The sequence below is a fragment of the Cherax quadricarinatus genome, chromosome 72 (assembly GCF_038502225.1).
Source record: "Cherax quadricarinatus isolate ZL_2023a chromosome 72, ASM3850222v1, whole genome shotgun sequence".
Classification (NCBI taxonomy): Eukaryota; Metazoa; Arthropoda; class Malacostraca; order Decapoda; family Parastacidae; genus Cherax; species Cherax quadricarinatus.
In genome coordinates this window covers 5,250,091-5,276,970 of record NC_091363.1, presented here as the reverse complement: position 1 = coordinate 5,276,970, position 26,880 = coordinate 5,250,091, and the positions used below count along the sequence as shown (strand labels likewise).

The 26,880-nt window shown below is 36.6% G+C and overlaps 1 protein-coding gene across 4 annotated transcripts; it reads left to right on the top strand.

The window, feature by feature from the left end:
- Positions 1-26,880, top strand: puml (pummelig). Of its 4 annotated transcripts, none has more exons than XM_053795042.2 (8): positions 1-181; positions 14,892-14,956; positions 15,123-15,332; positions 15,770-15,944; positions 20,274-20,428; positions 20,781-20,898; positions 23,137-23,323; positions 23,433-24,732. In XM_053795042.2, exons 1-8 carry the CDS (start codon positions 138-140, stop codon positions 23,691-23,693), a joined length of 1,215 nt encoding a protein of 404 aa, XP_053651017.1. In that variant the 5' UTR covers positions 1-137; the 3' UTR covers positions 23,694-24,732. The 4 variants fall into 4 exon arrangements, with proteins under 4 accessions (XP_053651017.1, XP_053651016.1, XP_053651014.1 ...); XM_053795041.2 differs by having other exon boundaries at positions 14,880-14,956; positions 23,433-24,730; XM_053795039.2 differs by lacking the exon at positions 1-181 and adding an exon at positions 9,875-10,327 and having other exon boundaries at positions 14,865-14,956; positions 23,433-26,880.

The window sequence follows — 26,880 nt, the reverse complement described above, 5'->3', positions numbered from 1 at the left end:
CAGCGGGAGGAAGGAAGCAGCAACAACAGCAGCAGCACTGAGCTGAGGTATAACACTGACTGCTGAGGATGTACAGCAGCAGAAGCAGCAGCAGCTGATGCAAGTCAGGGCACGTGCGAGCCAACTCACACTCCACCATGACTGAGGAAATTGGCTTCGAGTTGGAGCGGCAGCGGGAGAGGTGAGGCGACCTTCCCTTCCTCTACCCACCCACTTATTGTTAATAATATTAATAACTTTATTCACGTTAGCTGTCCTCAAGGGGAAGCAGTTTCTTTGGACCCCATACAGTTTTAGAGCTTGATGCATGATATAAAGAGACTGAAAGTATCTAAAACAGTTGGCATCTCCAAGATACGTTACTATATACCATAAACATCACTACTTACACTATACCATTCACTGATCTAACCCATTCTTTTTTTATTTTTTTATTTATTTATTTATTAATTTGAACATGATAGTGAAGTACAAAAGAATACAGTAAAATGCAACATGCCAAAGCCACTTGAATGCATAGCATTATGGGCAGCTTAAAATTAACTTATTAACTAAGCAATGATATATTCAGTGGTATAAAAATTATTGTAAAGCAGATAACAATTTAGTACAACTGAGTATTACAAAGACAGGTCATATGGTCATTTACTGTGTTGTTGTGTAATCAGTAGAATGGAGTATTCTGTTAGGTAATGAAGTTAAATAGTAACAAAGTTTGATTGGGTCACAGGTTCACATTTATGAGATACAACTATGCAATTTTCTTGGGTTCCACAATGAAAAATCACCAAAAGTCAATAATAACCCATCAAAAAGCTGCAGTGTGAATGATGATATATTCCACAGCTAGACAACCCCCCCCTCTTTTCAGACCTAAACCTACTCGCTATACAAAGCATTTACTTAAACTACTGTGTCACCTAGGTTTACAAAACAGTCAGTTCTAATATAAATCCCGACCTGAAGTGCTTGCTTGACAGTTGTAATGGGACATAGACACAATACTAGGCACAAAAATCTCTGTGACAATCCCCGTGTCAGGCTAAATCTTTTCAAAACCTCAGTGTCCATAAAAGGGCCCAAAATCTGGAAAACACTGCCAGATTATTATTATTATAATCAAAAAGAAGCGCTAAGCCACAAGGACTATACAGCGCTAAAAAACACTGCCAGAAATCTCCAGAACCACTGACTCAACTTGCATTTTTAAAACTACAGTTAGAAAACACCTTATCTCCTTAACCTGTCCCAGCCCATCATAAATACATATGAAAAAACTATATGTGCCTTTGCTCAATATCATGAACTTAATTAAAACATTATAATCAATATGTACTTATTCTCAATAACTGAAACCCCATCAACTGTTAATCATTCCATTGTGTCCACCCTAGGTTAAAAATCAAAACTGTAATTCTTCTCTACCAAACTTTGGCATGTACACCCAGTTGTTATAGTACTCCTTTGTACAAACATGTATCATGCTAAAATAAAATTATTATTATTATTATTATTTATTATTAAAGACACCAGTTATTATAGTTTTGTTTTTTCCTAGTTTGATCATTATCATTGCATGTCTTTATATTAGTGCTGAATTATTATTATTTGTTAACGTGAAGCAGTGTTGTATGACTCTATGGATTTAGCGCTTTGTTATGATTACAAAAATAATACTTGTGATGGATTTTAATTACTGTATCTAATAGACTGCTAAATGTAGAAGGTATTATAAAAACCTCAATGGAATTGTCACTTTGACCCTTTTTGGGGATATCCTAGGTAATTATTACTTGTTACAGTAACAAGTATAAATTACCTAGGATGTCCCCAGAAAGGGTCCAAGTGACAATTCCATTGAGGTTTTTATAATACCTTATACATTTAGCAGTCTATTAGATACAGTAATTAAAATCCATCACAAGTGTTATTTTTGTAATTATAACGAAGCACTAAACCCATAGTCATACAGCACTGCTTCACATTAATAAATAATAATAATAATACTTCAGCACTAATATAAAGACATACCATGATAATGATCCAACTAAGAAAAAACAAAATTATAATAACTGGTGTCTTTAATAATAATAATAATAATAATAATAATAATAATTTTATTTTAGCATGATACCGGCTCAGTTAGAGTTTTTGGATGATTACTACTGTCCTCCATAGTAATGTGTAAATTACCTAGGATAACCTAAAAGAGTCAGTGATATATTTCCATTGAGGTCTTGTAATACCTTACTATTAACCCTTTGACTGTCGCGGCCGTATATATACGTCTTACGAGGTACCGTGTTTGACGTATATATACTCATAAATTCTAGCGGCTTCAAATCAAGCAGGAGAAAACTGGTAGGCCCACATGTGAGAGAATGGGTCTGTGTGGTCAGTGTGCACCATATAAAAAAAATCCTGGAGCACGCAGTGCATAATGAGAAAAAAAAACTGACCGTTTTTAATTAAAATGCCAACTGTGTGGTCTATTTTCGTATAGTATTTATGGTTGTATTCTTGTTTTCTTGGTCTCATTTGATAGAATGGAAAACATATTATAGAAATAGAGGTGATTTTGATTGATTTTACTATAAAAAGAACCTGGAAATGGAGCTCAAAGTAGGGGAAATGTTTGAATTTTGCCAATGTTCAAAAGTAAACAAATGATGTCATTGTCCAATAAATGTCCAACTAGCCATTCTAATATGCAGTCATGAATGGGTTGATGTTATTTATACAATTATTACAGTATTGCAGTAGTCTGCATAATAGTAAGTCTTCTATTTTTTGTTTGAATAAAAATTCAAAATAGAAAGCAAGAGTAATATCCGAGGGGCCTGGAGACATGACTGATAAACAAAGAAAATGTTATTTTAGAGCCAGGAATGTCTGCATTGTTCATTCTGGGCATTATTTTGAAATTGTCATATTTTTTAATTTTCGTGAAATTCGCCAAATTGCAGATTTCTGACCACATTATTGGGTAGTTGAAATTGGTAAATGAGCAGTTTCTTGTACTCAGTCTATAGAAAAAATGGAGTTCTAAGGAAATAGCTATGAGTCTGGTTGACTGGAACTAAGGAATTAGCCGAAAATAGGGCTCAAAGTGGGCGAAATCGCCGATTTGTAAATATTGTCGAGGTCGCTAACTTTGCGAGAGCATAATTCCGTCAGTTTTCCATCAAATTTCGTTTTTTTGGTGTCATTACAATCGGGAAAAGATTCTCTATCATTTCATAAGAAAAAATAATTTTTTTTTTTTTTTTTTTTTGAAATTTTGCGACACCAGGAGACACCTCAGGATTAGGGGTTGCGACAGTCAAGGGGTTAATAGCCTAATTATTAAGTCATGATTAGAAAAAAACTGAGTAAATCATGTGCATGAAAATAAATTCCAATAAAAAGAAATACAATAGGAATAGAATAAATTAAGTCAAATGCACGAAAATATATTAATTGAACATTAGAAAGAAAAAAATCTGTTGAATATAACAATTACACTAAAATGAACCATACCCCCGGCCGGGATTGAACCCGCGGTCATAGAGTCTCAAAACTCCAGCCCGTCGCGCTAGCCACTAGACCAGCTAGCCACAATAAGATTCATCCAACTAGGTATATTTCTACACCATAGGAAAGTTAGCACAGGCACCTCTGTGACCACAAATGCAAGTTTTTACAGACGAATCTCCAGCTAGCGTGGCCGTGACGAACTCTAGCTCAAGTCCCTTCACTGCCGTCAACATGACTTAAGAAATCGTAATGACACGATTGCAAATAAACCATACCCCCGGCCGGGATTGAACCCGCGGTCATAGAGTCTCAAAACTCCAGCCCGTCGCGCTAGCCACTAGACCAGCTAGCCACAATAAGATTCATCCAACTAGGTATATTTCTACACCATAGGAAAGTTAGCACAGGCACCTCTGTGACCACAAATGCAAGTTTTTACAGACGAATCTCCAGCTAGCGTGGCCGTGACGAACTCTAGCTCAAGTCCCTTCACTGCCGTCAACATGACTTAAGAAATCGTAATGACACGATTGCAAATAAACCATACCCCCGGCCGGGATTGAACCCGCGGTCATAGAGTCTCAAAACTCCAGCCCGTCGCGCTAGCCACTAGACCAGCTAGCCACAATAAGATTCATCCAACTAGGTATATTTCTACACCATAGGAAAGTTAGCACAGGCACCTCTGTGACCACAAATGCAAGTTTTTTACAGACGAATCTCCAGCTAGCGTGGCCGTGACGAACTCTAGCTCAAGTCCCTTCACTGCCGTCAACATGACTTAAGAAATCGTAATGACACGATTGCAAATAAACCATACCCCCGGCCGGGATTGAACCCGCGGTCATAGAGTCTCAAAACTCCAGCCCGTCGCGCTAGCCACTAGACTCTATGACCGCGGGTTCAATCCCGGCCGGGGGTATGGTTTATTTGCAATCGTGTCATTACGATTTCTTAAGACACTAAAATGACTTTATTCAGATTATTAAGCAGGAGCATTAATAACCCAGGAAAACTCTGCTAGTTAAGTCACAAGCACTCATGACTCTGGCTCTGTATTGTGTAAGAATTTTTTAATATACTACTCCATAAGACATAATTAAAGAACATTAATTTAAAATCCCTAAACTTATAAATTTTAATGAACTTGAACTTCTCAAAACAAGTTTAGCCCTTTCAGGGTCCAGAGGCCAAATTTCAAAGTGTGCACCAGGGTCCAAGAATTTTCAAAAAAAAATTTTGTTATTTTTTCTTATGAAATGGTAAAGAATCTTTTTCTGAAGGTAATAAAACAAAAAGTACGAAATTTGATGGAAAATTGACGAAATTATGCTCCTGCAAATTTTGATGTGTCAGCGATATTTACGAATCGGCGATTTTGCCGACTTTGACTCCCATTTTAGGCCAATTACATTATTCCAGTCGACCAAATTTTTAGCTATTTCACTAGTATTGCTTCTATTCTATCGATTGAGCACAAGAAATCGCCCAGTCAACTGTTTCAACTACAAAATAAAGTGATTGGAAATTGGTAATTTGGCCAATTTAACACAAAGTTCAAAATATTCCAGTTTCAAAATAGGGGCCAGAATAAACAATGTAGGTATTCCTGGCACTAAACTAACATTTCCTCTGTTCATTAGTTACATTTTGAGGCTTTACAAATTAATCCATTTTGATTTTTTATTCACATTCAAACCAAAAAATAGAAGATTTACTGTTATGCAATATTGTAATAATTGTATAAATATCATCACCACATTTGTGAATGTATATTAGACCCACCAGTTGGTGAGTATTAGACGTGTGAGGTCGTTTGTTGACTCTTGAACATCGGCAAAAATTTAACATTTCCGCTACTTTGAGCTCAGTTTCAAGCCATTTCCAGTGCTAAAACCAATCAAAATCATCTCTATTTCTGTTATATGTCTTCCATTCTATCAAATGAGACCAAGAAATCGCAAATACAACTATAAAAAACATACGAAAAAACACTGCAAAGTTGCTGTTTTAATCAAAAGTCACGGTCTCAGTTTTTTGCTCTCATTATACAGTGTGTGCTGCAGGATTTGTTTTATGTGGTGCACACATGCCACATAGATGTATTCTCTCATATCTAGGCCCAAATTTACCACTCACAGCTTATCAGAGTGAGCTGAGCTTATGGCGTAGATCTATGGTTTGGACCCTGAACGTAAAGCCGTAGATCTACGGCACGGACCCTGAAAGGGTTAATAAAATTACAGATCAGGGATATGACTGATGTCTGCTCTTTGGCAGAAATCAGATATTATTTTATATATTACATTTTCACAAGCACTCTAAACCACAGAATAAACATTTATTTCTTGAACAGATTGTTATTTTGGGAGATAGTGAAAATAAAAAAAAATTGGAGCACAAGTGGCACATAAGAGCCAGTCACTGCTTAGTATTGCAGCCTAGCCAGTCACAGCAAACCTAAACAAAGACAATGGACGTAACCAAAGACCGATGGTGGAGTAAGGTTAAGTGACATTAGGTTATTTTAGGTTGTTAGGTGGGTTGTGTTAGGTTACATTTCTTCCCATTTGCACAACAAAACTAACCTAATGTGCAGTTCAAACTGAAATCTGTCAAGTCCAGTGATTTGAACGTTTGCACACTAATTTAGAGATCCCCGCCTTTCCCAGATACATATATCTCAGCTTAGATATCCAATTATCCAGTATCAGGCAACTCTTCGGTGACCCCATTCTGTAAATGAAAATGATGACCAATAATAATAGTAATTTTATTTTAGCATGATACATATTTGTACAAAGGAGTATAACTGGGTATACACAGCCTCACCTTTTCTTCCCATCATAAAAAGGTGGTTGTTCATGAGGAATCTGTTGCAAGAAAGATATGGCTCATGGTCTGTGCCTTTTAAAATGTGGTTAAAGGAATTTCATTTCAGTAAAACATTTTACTGGAATGATTTATTCCACTTCATTTTTAGCACATAAATTATTATCATGCATTTTGAAGATTTTTCTACATTTTAATGAGTTGCAGAATGTATAGTAATTATTCTTACATGTGCTATAGGGTGAGCACTACAGTGATATCAGCTATCTCTGTCCTTGGGAGGTTCAGTAAAATGCATCCTTTTTTATTCTGTATAATAAGTTTCTCCTACTTTAGCATTCAGGTCCCCTACCACAATTACTCTCTCACTTGGTTCAAAGGCTCCTATACATTCACTTAACATCTCCCAAAATCTCTCTCTCTCCTCTGCATTCCTCTCTTCTCCTGGTGCATACACGCTTATTATGACCCACTTTAAGGTTAGATGCGAGAAGTGGGTCATAATAAGCGTGTATGCACCTGGAGAAGAGAGGAATGCAGAGGAGAGAGAGAGATTCTGGGAGATGTTAAGTGAATGTATAGGAGCCTTTGAACCAAGTGAGAGAGTAATTGTGGTAGGGGACCTGAATGCTAAAGTAGGAGAAACTTTTAGAGAGGGTGTGGTAGGTAAGTTTGGGGTGCCAGATGTAAATGATAATGGGAGCCCTTTGATTGAACTTTGTATAGAAAGGGGTTTAGTTATAGTTAATACATATTTTAAGAAAAAGAGGATAAATAAGTATACAAGATATGATGTAGGGCAAAATGACAGTAGTTTGTTGGATTATGTATTGGTAGATAAAAGACTGTTGAGTAGACTTCAGGATGTACATGTTTATAGAGGGGCCACAGATATATCAGATCACTTTCTAGTTGTAGCTACACTGAGAGTAAAAGGTAGATGGGATACAACGAGAATAGAAGCATCAGGGAAGAGAGAGGTGAAGGTTTATAAACTAAAAGAGGAGGCAGTTAGGGTAAGATATAAACAGCTATTGGAGGATAGATGGGCTAATGAGAGCATAGGCAATGGGGTCAAAGAGGTATGGGGTAGGTTTAAAAATGTAGTGTTAGAGTGTTCAGCAGAAGTTTGTGGTTACAGGAAAGTCGGTACAGGAGGGAAGAGGAGCGATTGGTGGAATGATGATGTAAAGAGAGTAGTAAGGGAGAAAAAGTTAGCATATGAGAAGTTTTTACAAAGTAGAAGTGATGCAAGGAGGGAAGAGTATATGGAGAAAAAGAGAGAGGTTAAGAGAGTGGTGAAGCAATGTAAAAAGAGAGCAAATGAGAGAGTGGGTGAGATGTTATCAACAAATTTTGTTGAAAATAAGAAAAAGTTTTGGAGTGAGATTAACAAGTTAAAAAAGCCTAGAGAACAAATGGATTTGTCAGTTAAAAATAGGAGAGGAGAGTTATTAAATGGAGAGTTAGAGGTATTGGGAAGATGGAGGGAATATTTTGAGGAATTGTTAAATGTTGATGAAGATAGGGAAGTTGTGATTTCGTGTATAGGGCAAGGAGGAATAACATCTTGTAGGAGTGAGGAAGAGCCAGTTGTGAGTGTGGGGGAAGTTCGTGAGGCAGTAGGTAAAATGAAAGGGGGTAAGGCAGCCGGGATTGATGGGATAAAGATAGAAATGTTAAAAGCAGGTGGGGATATAGTTTTGGAGTGGTTGGTGCAATTATTTAATAAATGTATGGAAGAGGGTAAAGTACCTAGGGATTGGCAGAGAGCATGCATAGTTCCTTTGTATAAAGGCAAAGGGGATAAAAGAGAGTGCAAAAATTATAGGGGGATAAGTCTGTTGAGTATACCTGGTAAAGTGTATGGTAGAGTTATAATTGAAAGAATTAAGAGTAAGACGGAGAATAGGATAGCAGATGAACAAGGAGGCTTTAGGAAAGGTAGGGGGTGTGTGGACCAGGTGTTTACAGTGAAACATATAAGTGAACAGTATTTAGATAAGGCTAAAGAGGTCTTTGTGGCATTTATGGATTTGGAAAAGGCGTATGACAGGGTGGATAGGGGGGCAATGTGGCAGATGTTGCAAGTGTATGGTGTAGGAGGTAGGTTACTGAAAGCAGTGAAGAGTTTTTACGAGGATAGTGAGGCTCAAGTTAGAGTATGTAGGAAAGAGGGAAATTTTTTCCCAGTAAAAGTAGGCCTTAGACAGGGATGTGTGATGTCACCATGGTTGTTTAATATATTTATAGATGGGGTTGTAAGAGAAGTGAATGTGAGGGTCTTGGCAAGAGGCGTGGAGTTAAAAGATAAAGAATCACACACAAAGTGGGAGTTGTCACAGCTGCTCTTTGCTGATGACACTGTGCTCTTGGGAGATTCTGAAGAGAAGTTGCAGAGATTGGTGGATGAATTTGGTAGGGTGTGCAAAAGAAGAAAATTAAAGGTGAATACAGGAAAGAGTAAGGTTATGAGGATAACAAAAAGATTAGGTGATGAAAGATTGAATATCAGATTGGAGGGAGAGAGTATGGAGGAGGTGAACGTATTCAGATATTTGGGAGTGGACGTGTCAGCGGATGGGTCTATGAAAGATGAGGTGAACCATAGAATTGATGAGGGAAAAAGAGTGAGTGGTGCACTTAGGAGTCTGTGGAGACAAAGAACTTTGTCCTTGGAGGCAAAGAGGGGAATGTATGAGAGTATAGTTTTACCAACGCTCTTATATGGGTGTGAAGCGTGGGTGATGAATGTTGCAGCGAGGAGAAGGCTGGAGGCAGTGGAGATGTCATGTCTGAGGGCAATGTGTGGTGTGAATATAATGCAGAGAATTCGTAGTTTGGAAGTTAGGAGGAGGTGTGGGATTACCAAAACTGTTGTCCAGAGGGCTGAGGAAGGGTTGTTGAGGTGGTTCGGACATGTAGAGAGAATGGAGCGAAACAGAATGACTTCAAGAGTGTATCAGTCTGTAGTGGAAGGAAGGCGGGGTAGGGGTCGGCCTAGGAAAGGTTGGAGGGAGGGGGTAAAGGAGGTTTTGTGTGCGAGGGGCTTGGACTTCCAGCAGGCATGCGTGAGCGTGTTTGATAGGAGTGAATGGAGAGAAATGGTTTTTAATACTTGACGTGCTGTTGGAGTGTGAGCAAAGTAACATTTATGAAGGGATTCAGGGAAACCGGCAGGCCGGACTTGAGTCCTGGAGATGGGAAGTACAGTGCCTGCACTCTGAAGGAGGGGTGTTAATGTTGCAGTTTAAAAACTGTAGTGTAAAGCACCCTTCTGGCAAGACAGTGATGGAGTGAATGATGGTGAAAGTTTTTCTTTTTCGGGCCACCCTGCCTTGGTGGGAATCGGCCAGTGTGATAATAAAAATAAATAATAACAATTATTATACATTAATAATAATTATTATTAATTATTACAGTACTTAATATTAATCAATTCCTTTCTTGTAAGCATTTTTCTGTATCTTTTATCTGCAGACTGAAGGGTGTAGATAAATGTTAATGGCTGATAATAAGGCCAATGTACATGGCCATTTGAGTATTGAATCTTTAGTAGTCACCACTCATCCACATTGGTGTGAAAATTTTATAGAGTCTGTGGTCTTGAACATTATGCTTGTACTGTTCTAATATTTCATAGCTACGTAATAGTCTTCAGTGCAGTATTCACTACTGTATTGTACCATATATGGAATCTGGATTTTTGTGGGGTATTGTGAATTTAAATTTAAACTCTTAAGATGAGTATAGAGCTTAAAGTATCATTTAAACTATTGTTAGTGTTGCAAATTATCTTGCATTTTTCCCAAGAAGAGGAGATTATTTCAAGAAAACAAGTCATAAAGTGGAAGGGTGTTCTGTTAGATTTTACAGACGTAAATTATAATGAGACTTTATGGCCCATTATATATGAAGATCGAATAGAGGATGATATTGACTGTGCATCGTCACTTGATCCTGAAGCATTGGATGAATGATAAGTATTTAGTATTGTAAGCCTGTTTCATATATTATACCTTCAGTTTTATTAGCATTGTATTGTATTTGCCCTCTTGACAACTATAATGAAACAAGTAATGTCCTTGTGTTTGTCTCTGGTGTCTTTCTTTTTTTTTTTGAACTTGTGAGTTAAGTCATTGACTTTGTATTACTGGCCAAGCAAGGATATTAAATACGTTGTGATTATTGCTCTGAGAGTACTTGCTATGTAATAAAATGCATGATAACAATCCATACCATGAACCTATTAGTACGTATTTTGTAATGTTCAACAAGGATTTATAGTGCAGTTGGTATAACTACTTGTGGTATATGTAAATGGAATACAGCAAGGAAGCAGACTCTCGCTATACAGTGGCTGCAAAAAAATCTATACATTAACAATTTTTGGACAATAAAACGGAAAATGCAACTTAATGTATGCACATGTATTTTATTTTCACTTTTTAGCATCCAACTAGTACTTGGTCATGTTACCAATGTTCTTTATCATCATCTGAAGTCGCCTGGGCATCGAAGTGGTGAGGGTGGAGAAGAGGGAGGAACCCATGTTGATCCAAAGCTTATTCAGTGCCTCCATTTTTCATCACATGCCAGGCATTCTTGATAAGATTTAGGTCGGGAATTGCCTTGCCACTCCAAAACACTGATATTATTGTCCTCGAGGAACTTTTTCACTCCTTTTGACTTATGGGCAGGGGCACCTTCGTGAATAAAAAAAGTCACACTTGTGAATGTTCCAAAATGTTAGCATGTGGTCCCTTAACACCTTGATATAATTATACTTCCCTTCATTGTAATGTTCTTAGGAAGAAAGTATAGTCCACCTCTGCCCTTATAACCACTAAAAGCACTGCAGACCATAACTCCGTCAGGGTGTTTCACTGTCTTCACGGCATACCGCGGGTCATAACGGGACACACCACTGGGATGACTGACGGTCTTAGAGCTGCTCCTAACGAGCCTGAAGGTACTCTCATTGCTGAACATCACCTTCTTCCACTGGTCTGAGGTCCAGTCCTTGTACTTCTTGCAGAACTGAAGCCGTTTCTTCTTCATGGCTTCAATTAGCATAGGCTTCTTGGCGGCACATTGAGCAGGCATTTTTCAGGTCCTTTTGCTGTCGGTGCTGAATGGTTCGCACTGCGACATCTTTCAGAAGTGCAGGATACTTTTTCTTGAGGTCTGCAGCTGTTATGACAGGATCTGAAAACACTTCCCTCTTCAGGATCTTGTCTATGCAAAGAGAAGTCTTTTTTGGGGCCCCAGACTCCACCTTCCTAGGTGGTACGGTGCCAGGTGGGGGTGAGGCAGCTGCTTTTTTTAGGCTGTAAATTGCCATCCTAGTCACCTTCAGGTCTGCGGCTATGGATATCACAGACATGCCTTGCTCTAATAGGGTGGGTGCATGAGTCTTCTCTACAATTGAAAGTTTAGTTTGACCCATTCTGACCACTTGGAGCGGAGATATAGCGTGGCAAAGTTCATGGTCGAGTGAAAAAATGGGCAATGAGTAACAATGTAGCAATCCTCCTTCCTCATCGAGCTCTGGAAGAGCACTGAAGTGTGGGGTGGTGGGGAACGTTGGAGCAAGACGGGCTCCAGTACACTAAGCCACCATAAGCTCCACCCACTTTTCTTATGGCAGAAATTCAAGTGAAATGTATACACCAAAATCTAGGGTATAGATTTCTTTTTGCATTTGATATGTATAGATTTTTTTGTGGCTACTGTACTTGTTTATATTGACACACAGTTCTGCTTGGGAAAAAGGTAAGACAGCTACCTAGAAACATATTGTGCTAACAGTGTAAGGTGTGATGATGATCTGGTAATGCTTACCACTTTTGCTGATGCTTTAAACAGTTTCTTGAGAAATATCAAGCTTTTGCAGCTGAACTTGAAATCATATTGTACAGTTAAGCCTAATGATTCTTCTTTCAACATTGCCACATGTTATCTATGGTAGGTTACATCATCAGCAGTGACAATTGATGATAATGAGGTAAATACCTAAACAACTTGGAAAAACTTAATACCACAGGTAACACCTTGATCATTGTTAAAAATGATACTATACAGAGCAAGCCTTTATTTACAAACTACATTTTCTCTAAGTAGAGCTTTATGATAGTGCTCTACTCAGATCAAAATATTGTGCATAAATAAAGGTTCTTTCTCTCTGCACATGTCTTTTACATATTTGTTGGCAAGTCTTGCCATCCAACATGACTTGAAATTATCAACTCTCATCTTTGAGTAAAAAAATTTCTCATTCACTGCTTCTCTTAGTGACATAATAAAGTAACTGTTGAGGCACACAGAATGACAAGCTCTTTTTTTTTTTTTTTTTTTTTTTTTTTTTTTTTTTTTTGTCTGTGATGTTAAATGCTTAGATGTGTTAAGGAGAAATTTGATGTACAGTTTAAATCATAATGACCTTCATCACTTCCTTAATTACCACACTAAGGCAAAGTGAGGCCTAACTAATTTCTCCATTCTTTATGTAAGCCAGTTTTACTGCCACATATGTAACACCTTTTATGTATATGCAGTATGGTGGTTAACATTGTTTTCAGTGTTAGTACAGCACAGTGCTGTATAACCTACCTATTCATTTTTTTTTTTCCTATGTACTATTTTATTGAAACATACTGTATTTAAATAGTTTAGAGTTCAAAATGTTATTACAAGGAAGGGGGTACATGGATGTTGGTTAAGTCCCTTGATGTCAGGAATTGGAGCTATACTCTTACTCAAATTAAATTCCTTTCATTCTCCAAGTGGTGTATTATCATTCTTTCTTAAATGCTTCTCCATGAATATACAGTACGTGTATATATTTACAGAATTGTTACTGGATTTTTATTTTCTATTTAATTGTTGTAGTTTTTGTACTTCAATGTATTGATTCCTCTGGGTCTTGCATTACCTTTCTACCAACTCCATAAATGTTGTAATTAAATTAGTATTACCTTTCTTCCAAAATTTTCTCCTGTCTTGCAAAACTGATGTCATGGTATGTAGGATATTTATTGTTAAATCTTAACCCTTTGACTGTTTCGGTCGTATATATACGTCTTACGAGGTACAGTGTTTGATGTATATATACTCATAAATTCTAGTGGCTTCAAATCAAGCAGGAGAACGCTGGTAGGCCTACATGTGAGAGAATGGGTCTGTGTGGTCAGTGTGCACCATATAAAAAAATCCTGGAGCACGCAGTGCATAATGAGAAAAAAAAATCCGACCGTTTTTTTTTTAATTAAAATGCAGACTTTGTGGTCTATTTTCATATAGTATATATGGTTGTATTCTCGTTTTCTTGGTCTCACTTGATAGAATGGAAAACATATTATAGAAATAGAGGTGATTTTGATTGATTTTACTATAAAAACAACCTGGAAATGGAGCTCAAAGTAGGGGAAATGTTTGATTTTTGCCAATGTTCAAAAGTAAACAAATGATGTCATTGTCCAATAAATGTCCAACTAGCCATTCTAATATGCAGTTATGAATGGGTTGATGTTATTTATACAATTATTACAGTATTGCAGTAGTCTGCGTAATAGTAAGTCTTCTATTTTTTGTTTGAATAAAAATTCAAAATAGAAAGCAAGAGTAATATCAGAGGGGCCTGGAGACATGACTGATGAACAAAGAAAATGTTATTTTAGAGCCAGGAATGTCTGCATTGTTTATTCTGGACCTTATTTTGAAATTGTCATTTTTTTAATTTTTGTGAAATTGGCCAAATTGCAAATTTCTGACTACGTTATTGGGTAGTTGAAATCGGTAAATGATCAATTTCTTGTACTCAATCTATAGAAAAAAATGGAGTTCTAAAGAAATAGCTATGAGTTTGGTCAACTGGAACAACGGAATTAGCCGAAAATAGGGCTCAAAGTGGGTGAAATCACCAATTTGTAAATATTGCCAAGGTCGCTAACTTCGTGAGAGCGTAATTCCGTCAGTTTTCCATCAAATTTCTTTTTTTTTTTTTTTTTGTGGTGTCATTACAATTGGGAAAAGATTCTCTATCATTTCATAAGAATTTTTTTTTTTTTTAAATTTTTGCGACACCAGGAGACACCTCAGGATTGGGGGTTGCGACAGTCAAGGGGTTAATAACAGTATATAAAATGTTGTTTATTTCACAGGAATTGTATTGGGGTAAAAAGCTCTTTATTTATCTTTGATGGTTTAATTTCTTTTAACCCTTAAACGGTCCAAACGTATATATACGTTCAGTCGCGTAGCGCCCCAACTTTTTTGAGGAAAAAACAATCTTTTCTTTTAAAAGGAAAAAAGAGCATATGGTACCCAGCATCCCCAATTATTTTAATATGGCACACAGTGAGTGCGCACACCCATTCTCTCATGTCTAGGCTTATTGTGGCAATGTTGAATGAATGACAAAGAAAACGTATATATATGTTTGAGGCGCTACGCGCGTGGACATATATATACGTTTGGACCGTTTAAGGGTTAATATTGATGTTTTCGTCCATTACCTCTTCTGATGTTAGCTGGTTTGGTAGCTGGCTAAGATGGTGTCCCACTTCGCTGAGTCTTCTTCGTGAAGCAGAAAAAACACTTCTCTCTAGTACGTATCTTTGAAAGTTATATTTTTTCTGATTATTATGTTATTGTAATTTCTCTTACTTTCAAACACAATTTTATGTAATGTGAAGCATATACTGAATTTTTGTTAGCCAAGATAAATAAAATAATATTGCCTTATAAATAAAACTTATTTTTTTACTTGACAGACTTGAAAAGCTCATACAGAGGGCAATACGTTAATGTTGGGTGTGCAGTGGGCAATGCAGAGTCACACATTTGGACAATAAGCTTAAATAGAGACTCTAAAAATGTTCCACTTGTTCTCCTACATGGCTTTGGCTCTGGTGTGGGACTGTGGTGTCTTAATTTGGATTCACTCTCAGCAGACAGACCTGTTTATGCAATGGATATTATTGGTAAGTGATGCTGGTGCTTGCTATGGTGCATATGCATTTTTTGTCTTAAGCATTTCAATGAAGTACAGTGGACCCCCGCATAACGATTACCTCCGAATGCGACCAATTATGTAAGTGCGTTTGTATGTGTATGTTTGGGGGTCTGAAATGGACTAATCTACTTCACAATATTTCTTATGGGAACAAATTCGGTAAGTACTGGCACCTGAACATACTTCTGGAGTGAAAAAATATCGTTAACCGGGGGTCCACTGTATATTACTATATCACAGCAGTCTCCAAATGCTAAAGAAAATTTAACATACAGAACTCTAAATAGATTTTTTATGCTCTATTTATAGTAATTTAATTAAATACTAGTACTTGTATGTATAATAATTTTTTATAATTTTATCTTCTCTTCAGAATTCAAATATCTACTTTTTTCTTGTCTGTAGGATTTGGTCGCAGTTCCCGACCATCTTTTACAAAAGATCCACTAGAGGCTGAGCGTGAATTCATCACTACAATAGAATTATGGCAGGAGAAGTTGGCTTTAGATAAGTTTATTCTTCTAGGGCACTCCTTCGGCGGCTTTCTTGCAGCTTCGTATGCTATTAAGCATCCAGAAAGGTGAGAAATCAAGAATGCAAGGTTAACTGAGCAGTGCACTAAAATTAAAATTTTTATTTAAAAAAAAAATCACTTCTTTCATAGAGGTTGTTTTCTATTAATGCATTACAGTAGTATATCAGGAGAAAAGAAAACTGAATGCAAAAATAGCTAACCATGAATATTTGCCGCACAAAGAATAAAAGGGCACGATATGGTGGCTGGAACAATGCACAAATAACTTGCACTAGGAGACTGAAGTGACTGGTCCAAGTCAGACCAAAATATCATGTGTTTCGGTCTTCTAAATGCAGGTTATCTGTATATTTGCTGCAATAATTAGTACTGATATTCCAGTGAAAGATTTGCTAATGTGAGATGCATGATTTAGTACTTGAAAATGAACATTACTGTGGCTGCAAGGGTAACACACTTCTTTACATGTTCCATAGTTAACTTGATCAACTTTTATTTGTTTTAAGATATTAAATAGATAGACATAACTGAAAGATTTAATGGTATTGGTAAAATTGTAATGTAAGTATTAGACTCATCTCTCAGCATTAGCTTGAGAGAAACTATTGCAGAAATGTTACTTTCACTCACCTCCATTGAAGAACTCTTGATCAAACATTCCTGCAACCTGTCATATTTTATGTTCATAGAGGAGCTTTAAACCCATTGGCATCATACAGCTCCCAGGAAATGGAGGCAATTGGTTTTGATACAAGTAAGGGATGGGTAGCTCTAATGCCTTGGATCAAGAGCCTGTTGCAAACCTCAAGGCCCTGATAATTTTACTATTTCTCATCCAGCTCTGAAATATCTCTGAGAGAAGAATTCTTGGTAAGTTGCTATTTGTGTCTGTGATTGCTGAGCTACCCTCCCCTTCTTGGATCAAACCTGATTGCCTCCCAATCCCTAGGCATTGTATGGCCCCACAAAGTTTGTGTTTCCCAGTGAAAATAATAATAATAATAATAAAAATAATCACTTTACCTATAAACATACTGTACTGGATTAAGAATTTCTTAATTTCATAAAAGTTTAGTGGAATATATAGGACACTGAAAAAAAAAAAAAGGATATTTGAAGTGGAAGGAGAGAATACATGAATTTTTTATAATTAACCCTTTCAGGGTCCGTGCCGTAGATCTACAGCTTTGAGTTGAGGGTAAAAACTGTAGATCTATGCCATGAGCTCAGCTCACTCTGATAAGCTGTGAGTGGTAAATTTGTGCCTAGATATGAGAGAACACATTTATGTGGTATGTGTGCACCACATATAACAAATCCTGCAATACACAGTGCATAATGAGAGAAGAAAACTGAACCATAATTTTTTTATTAAAACAGTGACTGCAGTGTTTTTCGTATGTTTTTTATAGTTGTATTTGCAATTTCTTGGCCTCACTTAATAGAATGAAAGATATAATACAGAAACAGAGATGATTTTGATTGGTTTTAGTACTGGAAATGGCTTGAAACTGAGCTCAAAATAGAGGAAATGCTAAATTTTTGCCGATGTTCAAGATTAAACAAATGACCTCACACGTCTAATACACACCAGCTGGTGGGTCTAGTATACATTCACAAATGTGGTGATATTATTTATACAATTATTACAATATTGCATAACAGTAAATCTTCTATTTTTTTTATTTGAATAAAAATTCATTATGTGAATAAATTATCAAAATGGAATTCATTTGTAAAGACTCAAAACATAACTAACGAACAGAGGAAATGTTAGTTTAGTGCCAGGAATGCCTGCATTGTTTATTCTGGACCCTATTTTGAAACTGGAATATTTTGAACTTTGCATTAAATTAGCCAAATTACCATCTTCCGGTCACTTTATTTTGTAGTTGAAACAGTTGATGTGGTGATTTCTTATGCTCAGTCAATAGAATGAAAGCAATACTAGTGAAATTGCTAAGAATTTGGTCGACTGGAATAATGTAATTGGCATAAAATGGGAGTTAAAATTGGCAAAATCGCCGATGCGTAAATATCACTGACACATCAAAATTCTCAAGAGCATAATTTTGTCAGTTTTCCATCAAATTTCATACTTTTTCTTTTATTACATTCAGAAAAAGATTCTCTTATCATTTCATAAGAAAAAATAACAAAATATTTTTTTTTTAAATTCTTGGACCCTGGTGCACACTTTGAAATTTAGCCTCTGGACCCTGAAAGGGTTAAATAAGGAGCTTCATATTTCATTTGCAGCAACAACATTAATGCTCATGTTATATGCCCCATTGTAAAGAATTAGTGATGGTCCATACCTTCATATGTATATCAGTTGCTGGTTTAGTGCTTTTTGCAAACATAATACGTAATAATAATAATAATAATATATAATATAATAGTCACCCAGCCTTGGTGGGATAAGGCCAGTTTTGTTAAAAAAAAAAAAAATAATGTATCACTTCATTCATTGTTTTGTCATTTTCACTTAAGTATTGTCTTCAGATAGCCTTGCCAGTATTGTAATTCAGTTTTATCGTACTCTGCACCACTCTTGACATTAGCGTATTTTTTCTTACCAGCTCTATAAAGCTGTTCCTGCATATTCTAAGGCTCTCTTAATATTAAATTTTGATTCAACACTTTTACTAACGAACAACCAGTGGATAAATTTGATTATCTTTTTTTTCTTCTGGATCGTTTCCATTCCCACACCCAAATTCCTTTATTCTAGCCATTAATTTTTATGAATGTCAATATAACCTTATTACATGACATATTAAAGAAAAGATTTTTTTTTCCAACAAGTCGGCTGTCTCCATACCAAGGCAGGGTGATCCAAAAAGAAAGAAAATCCCCAAAAAGAAAATACTTTTATCATCATTCAGCACTTTAACCTCTCTCACACATAATCACTGTCTTTGCAGAGGTGCCCCGATACAAGAGTTTAGAAGCATATATGAAGGTATAGAACGTATCCCTCCAAACTGCCAATATCCCAAACCCTTCCTTTAAAGTACAGGCATTGTACTTCCCATTTCCAGTACTCAAGTCTGGCTATATAAAAATCACTGGTTTCCCTGAATCTCTTCACTAAATACTATCCTGCTTACACTCCAACAGCTTGTCAGTTCCCAAAAACCATTTGTCTCCATTCACTCCTAAGATATGTTCAGGAAAACAAAATTAGCTCAAATCTGAAAAAATTATTTTTCAGACTTAATTTTATATTCACAGTTTCTAGATTGATTCACAGGACTGCTAGGGACATAACCATGGGCAAATTTGTAGGAAACTGTACTCCAAATTTATTTCATATGTTTTTAATGTGGAGGTAGAGAAGACAGTGCCTGTACTCTGAAGGAGGGGTGGAGATATTTGCTGTTTGGAGGGACATCTGAAGTGTAATACTGGTGTGTGCCTGGGAAGACAGTGAGAGAGTGAATGAAGTTGAAAGTGTTTCTTCTTTTTTGGGTCACCCTGCCTCGATGGGAGATCGTGGGTTTGTTTAAAAAAAAAAGTTCTACTATTGCCCTTGTACATTTTATAACCATGCACAGTACTTTTTTGGCCTTAGAACTTGAAAGGACTAATGATCTTGATGTTTTCATTCAATTTTTTGTTTATTAGTAAACTTTTAATGTCATCTCTTCCACTCTTGACATTTTTTGCAATCAATACAGAAAGGCTTACTCAAAGCATTTAGACGCCTTTTACGATGCTCACGAATGTAGAATTCTATGTGATTCTAACCTCAATACCCCATGTGGAGCTGCTGCTGTTGTACTTTGAGCATTTAGATAGGATAGAGAGAAATTACGGTGGTGTATAAATTTGGGGTGGAAGTAGGAGGAATGGGTGGAGTGGGGGGGGTTGATAGTTAGGGGCCTGGGCATTCAACTGGCTTGTATGAGAGTACTAGACCAGAGTGAATGGAAACAAATGGATTTTAGTTGATGTTCTGTTAGAGTATGAGCAAGGCAACATTTATGAAAGGATTCAGAGAAACTGAAGCTGGTAAGGGCAGTGCCTGTACTCTGAAGCATGGGTTGAGATATTACAGTTCAGAGGGTCATTTGAAAGTGATGTCTGCACACCTTTGGCAAAAAACTGTTGGAAGAGTGATGTTGATTTTTTTTTTTTTGGGGGGGGGGGTCTCAATACCTTGGTGGGAGATAGGCTGCATGCTAAAAAAAAAAAAAAAAAAAAAGTACAGTAATACACAATACTCAGTAGTATGCATTTACATGATTGCCAGGGTAGGACTTCGGTGAGACTGAAGTTAGACATTGTTCTCAATGCCTCTATAAGATGTTTGTTTTCAGATAAAAATTTTATTGGAGTGTTGTAATGTAAGTGTGATTATTTATATAGGATTCATCACCTCATCTTGGCTGACCCTTGGGGGTTCCCCGAGCGTCCACTGGATGTAGCTGAGCGCTACAAATTTCCTTTTTGGGTCAAAGCCATTGGGGCTGTGCTTCAACCCTTCAACCCTCTATTTATTGTAAGAACAGCTGGGCCATGGGGTAAGTATTTTGATCAGTCATCTTTCTCCATTTTTAGGTGCAAGTTACTCAACAATCTGCTTCAGCTGTTCAATCTTATGGGAAGACGTGCTTACCCTAGAGCTCTAGGAAAATAAGATATTATTTAACAAATATACATGTAATAGATGGTGTGTTTCACTTTTACACAGGTTGCTTCTTTAAGGTGTTGGTACATAAATGAATCCATAATCTAATTATATGACCATTGTTTAAAGCTTGCCTCTTTGTAATTAAAAATATTCAACTATAAAGATTTTTGTTATCAGTAATTTTTAGCACATATCTTGTCTAAAATTTGCTCTTCCGTGCATGACAGTAGTTTCTTTTACAGGTCCAAAGTTACTTCAGAAAGCCAGACCTGACTTGAGCCGGAAGTTCTCTGGTATGGTAGCTGATACTGAGGAGGTGATCCCCAATTATTTGTACCATTGTAATGCTCAGAATCCATCGTAAGTTAATTATAATTTTGGTATGTAGATAAATGATTCAGAAAAGCAACAGGATGATGAATTTGACACTTATGCAATATTTCGGTATCTTCATTGTGGAGATGTTTTGCCACACAGTGGCTTCATCAGTCCAATACAAAGAAGAATGGTTGGAGATCAGGAGTTTGAGGTAATCAGTCCCTCAGCCTGGCAGCCTGGAGTTGATGTGATCAGTCCATCAATCTTGATGGACTGATCACATCGACTCCAAGTTGAGGGACTGATTATCACAAACTACTCCTGATCTTCAACCATTCCTCTTTCTGTTGGACTGAGGAAACCACTGGGTGGCAAAATACTTCCACAGTAAAGATACCAAAGTGTTGCACAAATGTCTCATTCATCACGATTTTAGTGTTCGGCATTTTCTTTCAAAAATAATAATTTTATTTTACCTAGGTAGTAGGTTGGTAGACAGCAACCACCCAGGAAGGTTTTACTGTTTTGTCAAGTGGGTGTAAAACAGAAGCCTGTAATTGTTTTACATGATGGTAGGATTGCTGATGTCTTTTTTCTGTCTCAAAAACATGCAGGATGTCAGGTACATCTTGCTACTTATACTTGCACTTAGGTCACACTACACTTGCGTGTACATATAAGCATATACAGTGGACCCCCGCATAACGATCACCTGTCAATGCGACCAGTTATGTAAGTGCGTTTGTACGTGTATGTTTGGGGGTCTGAAATGGACTAATCTACTTCACAATATTCCTTATGGGAACAAATTCAGTCAGTACTGGCACCTGAACATACTTCTGGAATGAAAAAATATCGTTAACCGGGGGTCCACTGTATATACACACCCCTCTTGGTTTTTTTTATATTTTCTTTCTAATTCTTGTTCTGGTTTATTACCTCTTATCTCCATGGGGAAGTGGAACAGAATTTTTCCTCTGTAAGCCATGCGTGTCGTAAGAGGCTACTAACATGCCGGGAGCAAGGGGCTAGTAACCCCTTCTCCTGTATACATTACTAAAGTTGGAAAGAGAAACTTTTGTTTTTCTTTTTAGGTCACCCTGCCTCTGTGGGATATGACCGGTTTGGTGAAAAAAAAAATTATTTTATCTGTTTCCTTTGCCTGTCTCTTATTTGTGTTTAGTTTAAACATGTAAATTAGCCAACATGCTCGGTGTTAAGTTATTTATACTTTAGTGGACGTACCATTTGATAACATTTTTGTTACATCCTTGGCCACTTTTTTGGCATTCTGCATATTCAAGCTAAACATTAGTCTTCAAATACAGTATTTAAATACAGTAATTTATCTCTTTGCTGTCTGTCTAATACAGTAAATAAATTATTTAATTGAGACAAATCTCCAAGATTTTTTTTTTCTCTAAAAAAAAACTTTTTTTAACTAAAAAATTCTATTGTCATATTTTACTAACAAGATAGTATTATCTTAATTTAAAAAAAATAAATGAAAGTAAAAAAAAAAATAAAAAAATTGGCTTCAATTTGGAAATATTTTCAGGTAGTTCAGATTTTTGCACCAATAAGAGATTATTTTCCAGCATTTTGAAATTTAATGAAAAAAGTTACATTTTTTTTTTTTTAATTTCTTAACAATTTTGAATTTGTGTTCAGTGTAAGAGAACATTTTCAGATTTTTTTTAACACTGGCTATCTCCCAAGGTAATGATCCAGAAAAAAAGGAAGAGACTCATAGTTATTCATTTAGTCTGTCTTGCCTGAAGTGTGCAGCATCACATGTCAGATAGCCCCCAAACTGCAACTTCCTTGCTCCTCTAGAGTAGAGGCACTGTACTTCTCAGCTCCAGGAGTCTAGTTCAGCTAACCGGTTTCCTTGCATACCTTTATAAATATAACCTTATTCACACTTCAACAGCACACCACATCATAAAATCACCTGCCTTCCACTCACTCCAGTCTAATGTTCTCACATGAAGCCTGTTGGATGTTGAAGCCTCTAGTTCTCAGAACCTCTTTTATCCCCTCTCCAACCCTTCCTGGGATAAACTCTATCCCTACTTCCCTACAACACCTTCCTAGTCACCTTATTTTGCTACATTATACAATAAATCATATATTTTTTTTTTTTTTTTTTGTGTGTGTGTGTGTGTGTGTGTGTGTGTGTGTGTGTGTGTGTGTGTGTGTGTGTGTGTGTGTGTGTAAATATTTTATGCTAGAATTAGAATGTTTAATGAATGTATGAGATTTGCTTTGCATTTTCAGTGGGGAATCGGCCTTCCACACCTTAATGGCTGGATTTGGCTGGGCCAAGTATCCTATGATCCAGCGCATTGACTCTCTCAGGAAAGGAATGCCTATGACATTGATTTATGGATCAAGATCATGGGTTGATCATGATCCAGGATTTCAGATCAAATATATGAGAAAGGATTCCTACGTAGATGTTCAGGTAAGTTACCAATTCTCTCTTGATTTTGATTATCTAATTGGAGCATACGTAAAGACTCCACCTGTACAGCCTGTACCTATATATGATTTACGAAGTCATTTGTTTACAGGTTATATTGGGGGCAGGCCATCATGTGTATGCTGACAGAGCGGAGGTCTTCAATAACCTTGTAAATAATATTGGTAAACATGTAGATAATGGGACACTACCTAAACTTAACCCAGATGCACCAAGAAGAAACAGTGAAGATAGTCATGGTGATGCAGGTGTAACTTTAATCAACATGATAAATGTACGTAATGATGACATTCGTGATGAGTCTACTGTTCAGGCAGATACAAATGTATCAGCAGAGGAAGATTTAGATTAAAAAGGTTTATGGTAAAATTGGTAGACAATGAAAAAAGGTGTATTGAGAGGGCTTAAATAAATTTTGGTAGTCAATTTTAATACTAATTAGAAACTATATTTTTCTCGTCAGTAAGTAGGCTTATTACCAAAACATACACTTGAATTTTAAATAACATTACCAATAATTAACTCATGAGGCAAGATTACATGCTAGATTTAGCATATGGCTGATTTATTATTACTTAAGCAATTTTAATTAAAAATAATATTCTCAGCTCAAATTAATACTTAGTTGAGATGCATTGATTAGCATTAAAGTTAGATATTCAGTTTGTTTTTTTGTTGTGTGAACCATGTTTCCCTGTCCAGTAAGGTATTTCTTTTTTTAAAGTTGTTGGCTCATGGAATGCTGGTAAAGAAAACTTGCCAAAGTTTACCATTAGTACTGTATAAAGTCTTGCACTGTTTCAGGTGCATAAGAAAGAGTAACTTTTCGAGCAGTAGTCATGTAAATTAGAAGATGATTCTTCCTTATATTTAAAAAATATAGGAAACCAAATTCACATTACTGTAGTAAAATAGTGATTTCAATTCTTTTTAGATTTTGTTTAGTAATTCTTTTGTGTCAAGAATTGTATCTACAATACCTTATACCATGTCATATGGAACTAAGGATATGTGTAAATAATACTAATTAGGATTTAGATTTTATCTGATGCATCCAGCATACCAGTTACTGGGATCCTGGCAAGAGGGAGTGCACTGTTTATAGTGCATGGATATATACAGTATTATCCATTCTGGATAGGTTGAAATTAATCCTCAGGATTTTCCTTCACTGTGTTGTACAGTGCTTGGAAGTTAATGATCATAGGATTTCAAAAAGAGTTTAAAGATAATTAATGTATATTCAAACTACTTTTTTGTAATGCTGAAATAGTGAAATAAAATTTTTTCATCAGATTTTTTAAAAACATATTTGGTCAGTTAAGACAGTACTGATAGTTAATTATCTTTAATGCATAGCACTTGCAACTGTACTTATATATATATATATATATATATATATATATATAATCTCAGACAAAATTTATTTAGTTGTATGGTTTTATAATTTGTGTGTGCACACGCATGTGTGCATATGTGCGCACACGCACACCTGTGCTTGCTTTTGTAGTTGCAGGAGTAACCCTTTTTATCTACATTTTAATTATTGTTGAAGTTCCTGTTGTTATATTGTGCACTGACTCCTTAACCCTTAAACTGTCTAAACGTAGATCTACGTTTTTTCAACATTTGAAAGTATGTAAAAAACGTAGATCTTCTTTTTGTTCCTTTACATTTGAAAACGTGTAAAAAACTTTGATTTACGTTTTTTGTTATTGAAAATATGTAAAAAAAAACGTAGATCTACTTTTTGAGCACTACGCATGTGAATATAGATCCGTTTGGACAGTTTAAGGGTTAAAACTCAATTCACTCATTCATATTGGCTTTCCTACACCAGTTATTTAGTACAGAATTGTTGCCTCTTGCTCTTCCTATCGATGTGCGTGTGTTACTCTACCTTCTTTTCCCAATTGTTGTTACAGGATCAGACCTAGCATCTTGTTCCTATTTTTAATTGATCAGACATTATTTTGAAATTTTGAGGGGTTGTAGCATACAATAATAATAATAACTCTATTTACTACAAGTACATGTACAAGGTATACAGGCCTAGGTGACTTCAGTGATATGATATGTAGAGCATTTCGGTCAAATTAGGTCACCGGGTGGCCCGGTGGCCTCGTGGCTAAAGCTCCCGCTTCACACACGGAGGGCCCGGGTTCGATTCCCGGCGGGTGGAAACATTCGACACGTTTCCTTACACCTGTTGTCCTGTTCACCTAGCAGCAAATAGGTACCTGGGTGTTAGTCGACTGGTGTGGGTCGCATCCTGGGGGACAAGATTAAGGACCCCAATGGAAATAAGTTAAGACAGTCCTCAATGACGCACTGACTTTCTTGGGTTATCCTGGGTGGCTAACCCTCCTGGGTTAAAAATCCGAACGAAATCTTATCTTATCTTGTCCCAGGATGCGACTCGCACCAGTTGACTAACACTGATGGGTGAACACGGACAACCGGTGTATGGAAACACGTCCGATGTTTCCACCCCTTCACCGGGAATCGAACCCTGACCCTCGCCATGTGAAGCAAGAGCTTTTGCCACCAGGCCTTGGCCAATACCTTCGCTTGGGTCCTGTACTGTCCATCTGCCACACTATTGGCAACTAAGTACTGTGTAATACTTTCTATAGTTTTCTATTACTTTTTTGTGTATATACGTAATTTAGAATACAATGTCATATTCTTGCTTCTGTTTGCAGATCTTTTCTTTCTTTCAACACACCGGCCGTATCCCACCGAGGCGGGGTGCCCCAAAAGGAAAAACGCAAGTTTCTCCTTTTACATTTAGTAATATGTACAGGAGAAGAGGTTACTAGCCCCTTGCTCCTGGCATTTTAGTCGCCTCTTACAACACGCATGGCTTACAGAGGAAGAATTCTGTTCCACTTCCCCATGGAGGTAAGAGGAAATAAACAAGAACAAGAACTAGTAAGAAAATAGAAGAAAACCGGGCAGGGTGTGTATATATATGCTTGTACATGTATGTGTAGTGTGACCTAAGTGTAAGTATAAGTAGCAAGACATACCTGAAACCTTGCAGAAAGAAAAATAGACACCAGCAATCCTACCATCATGTAGAACAATCACAGGCTTTCGTTTTACACTCGCTTGGCAGGACGGTAGTACCTTCCTGGACGGTTGCTGTCTACCAACCTACTACCTAGGCTGTTTACGGATATTTTTCTTATTTTGTATTTAAGTACATTTATTAAATTTAAGTCATTATTCTCCTACCACTCTATTTTAATGATGGCCTTTCCATATCTTGCAGTTCATATTTCTAACTTCATGATCCATTATGGTGAACATCTTTTTTTTTTTTTTTTTTTTTTTTGTTAATTAAAGTACAGACACTATATTTCAGTTGTGTGTGTATGGGGGGGGTGTTTGTTACATATTTTGTGTACATGTATACTCATAATCTTGGTTTGAACAAAGATTTCAAACATGGTAAATGCAGTCATTTTTATCATTATATTACATGTATTCTGAAAATTTCTATCGAAAATACAGATATTTCTGTGTGTAATTCT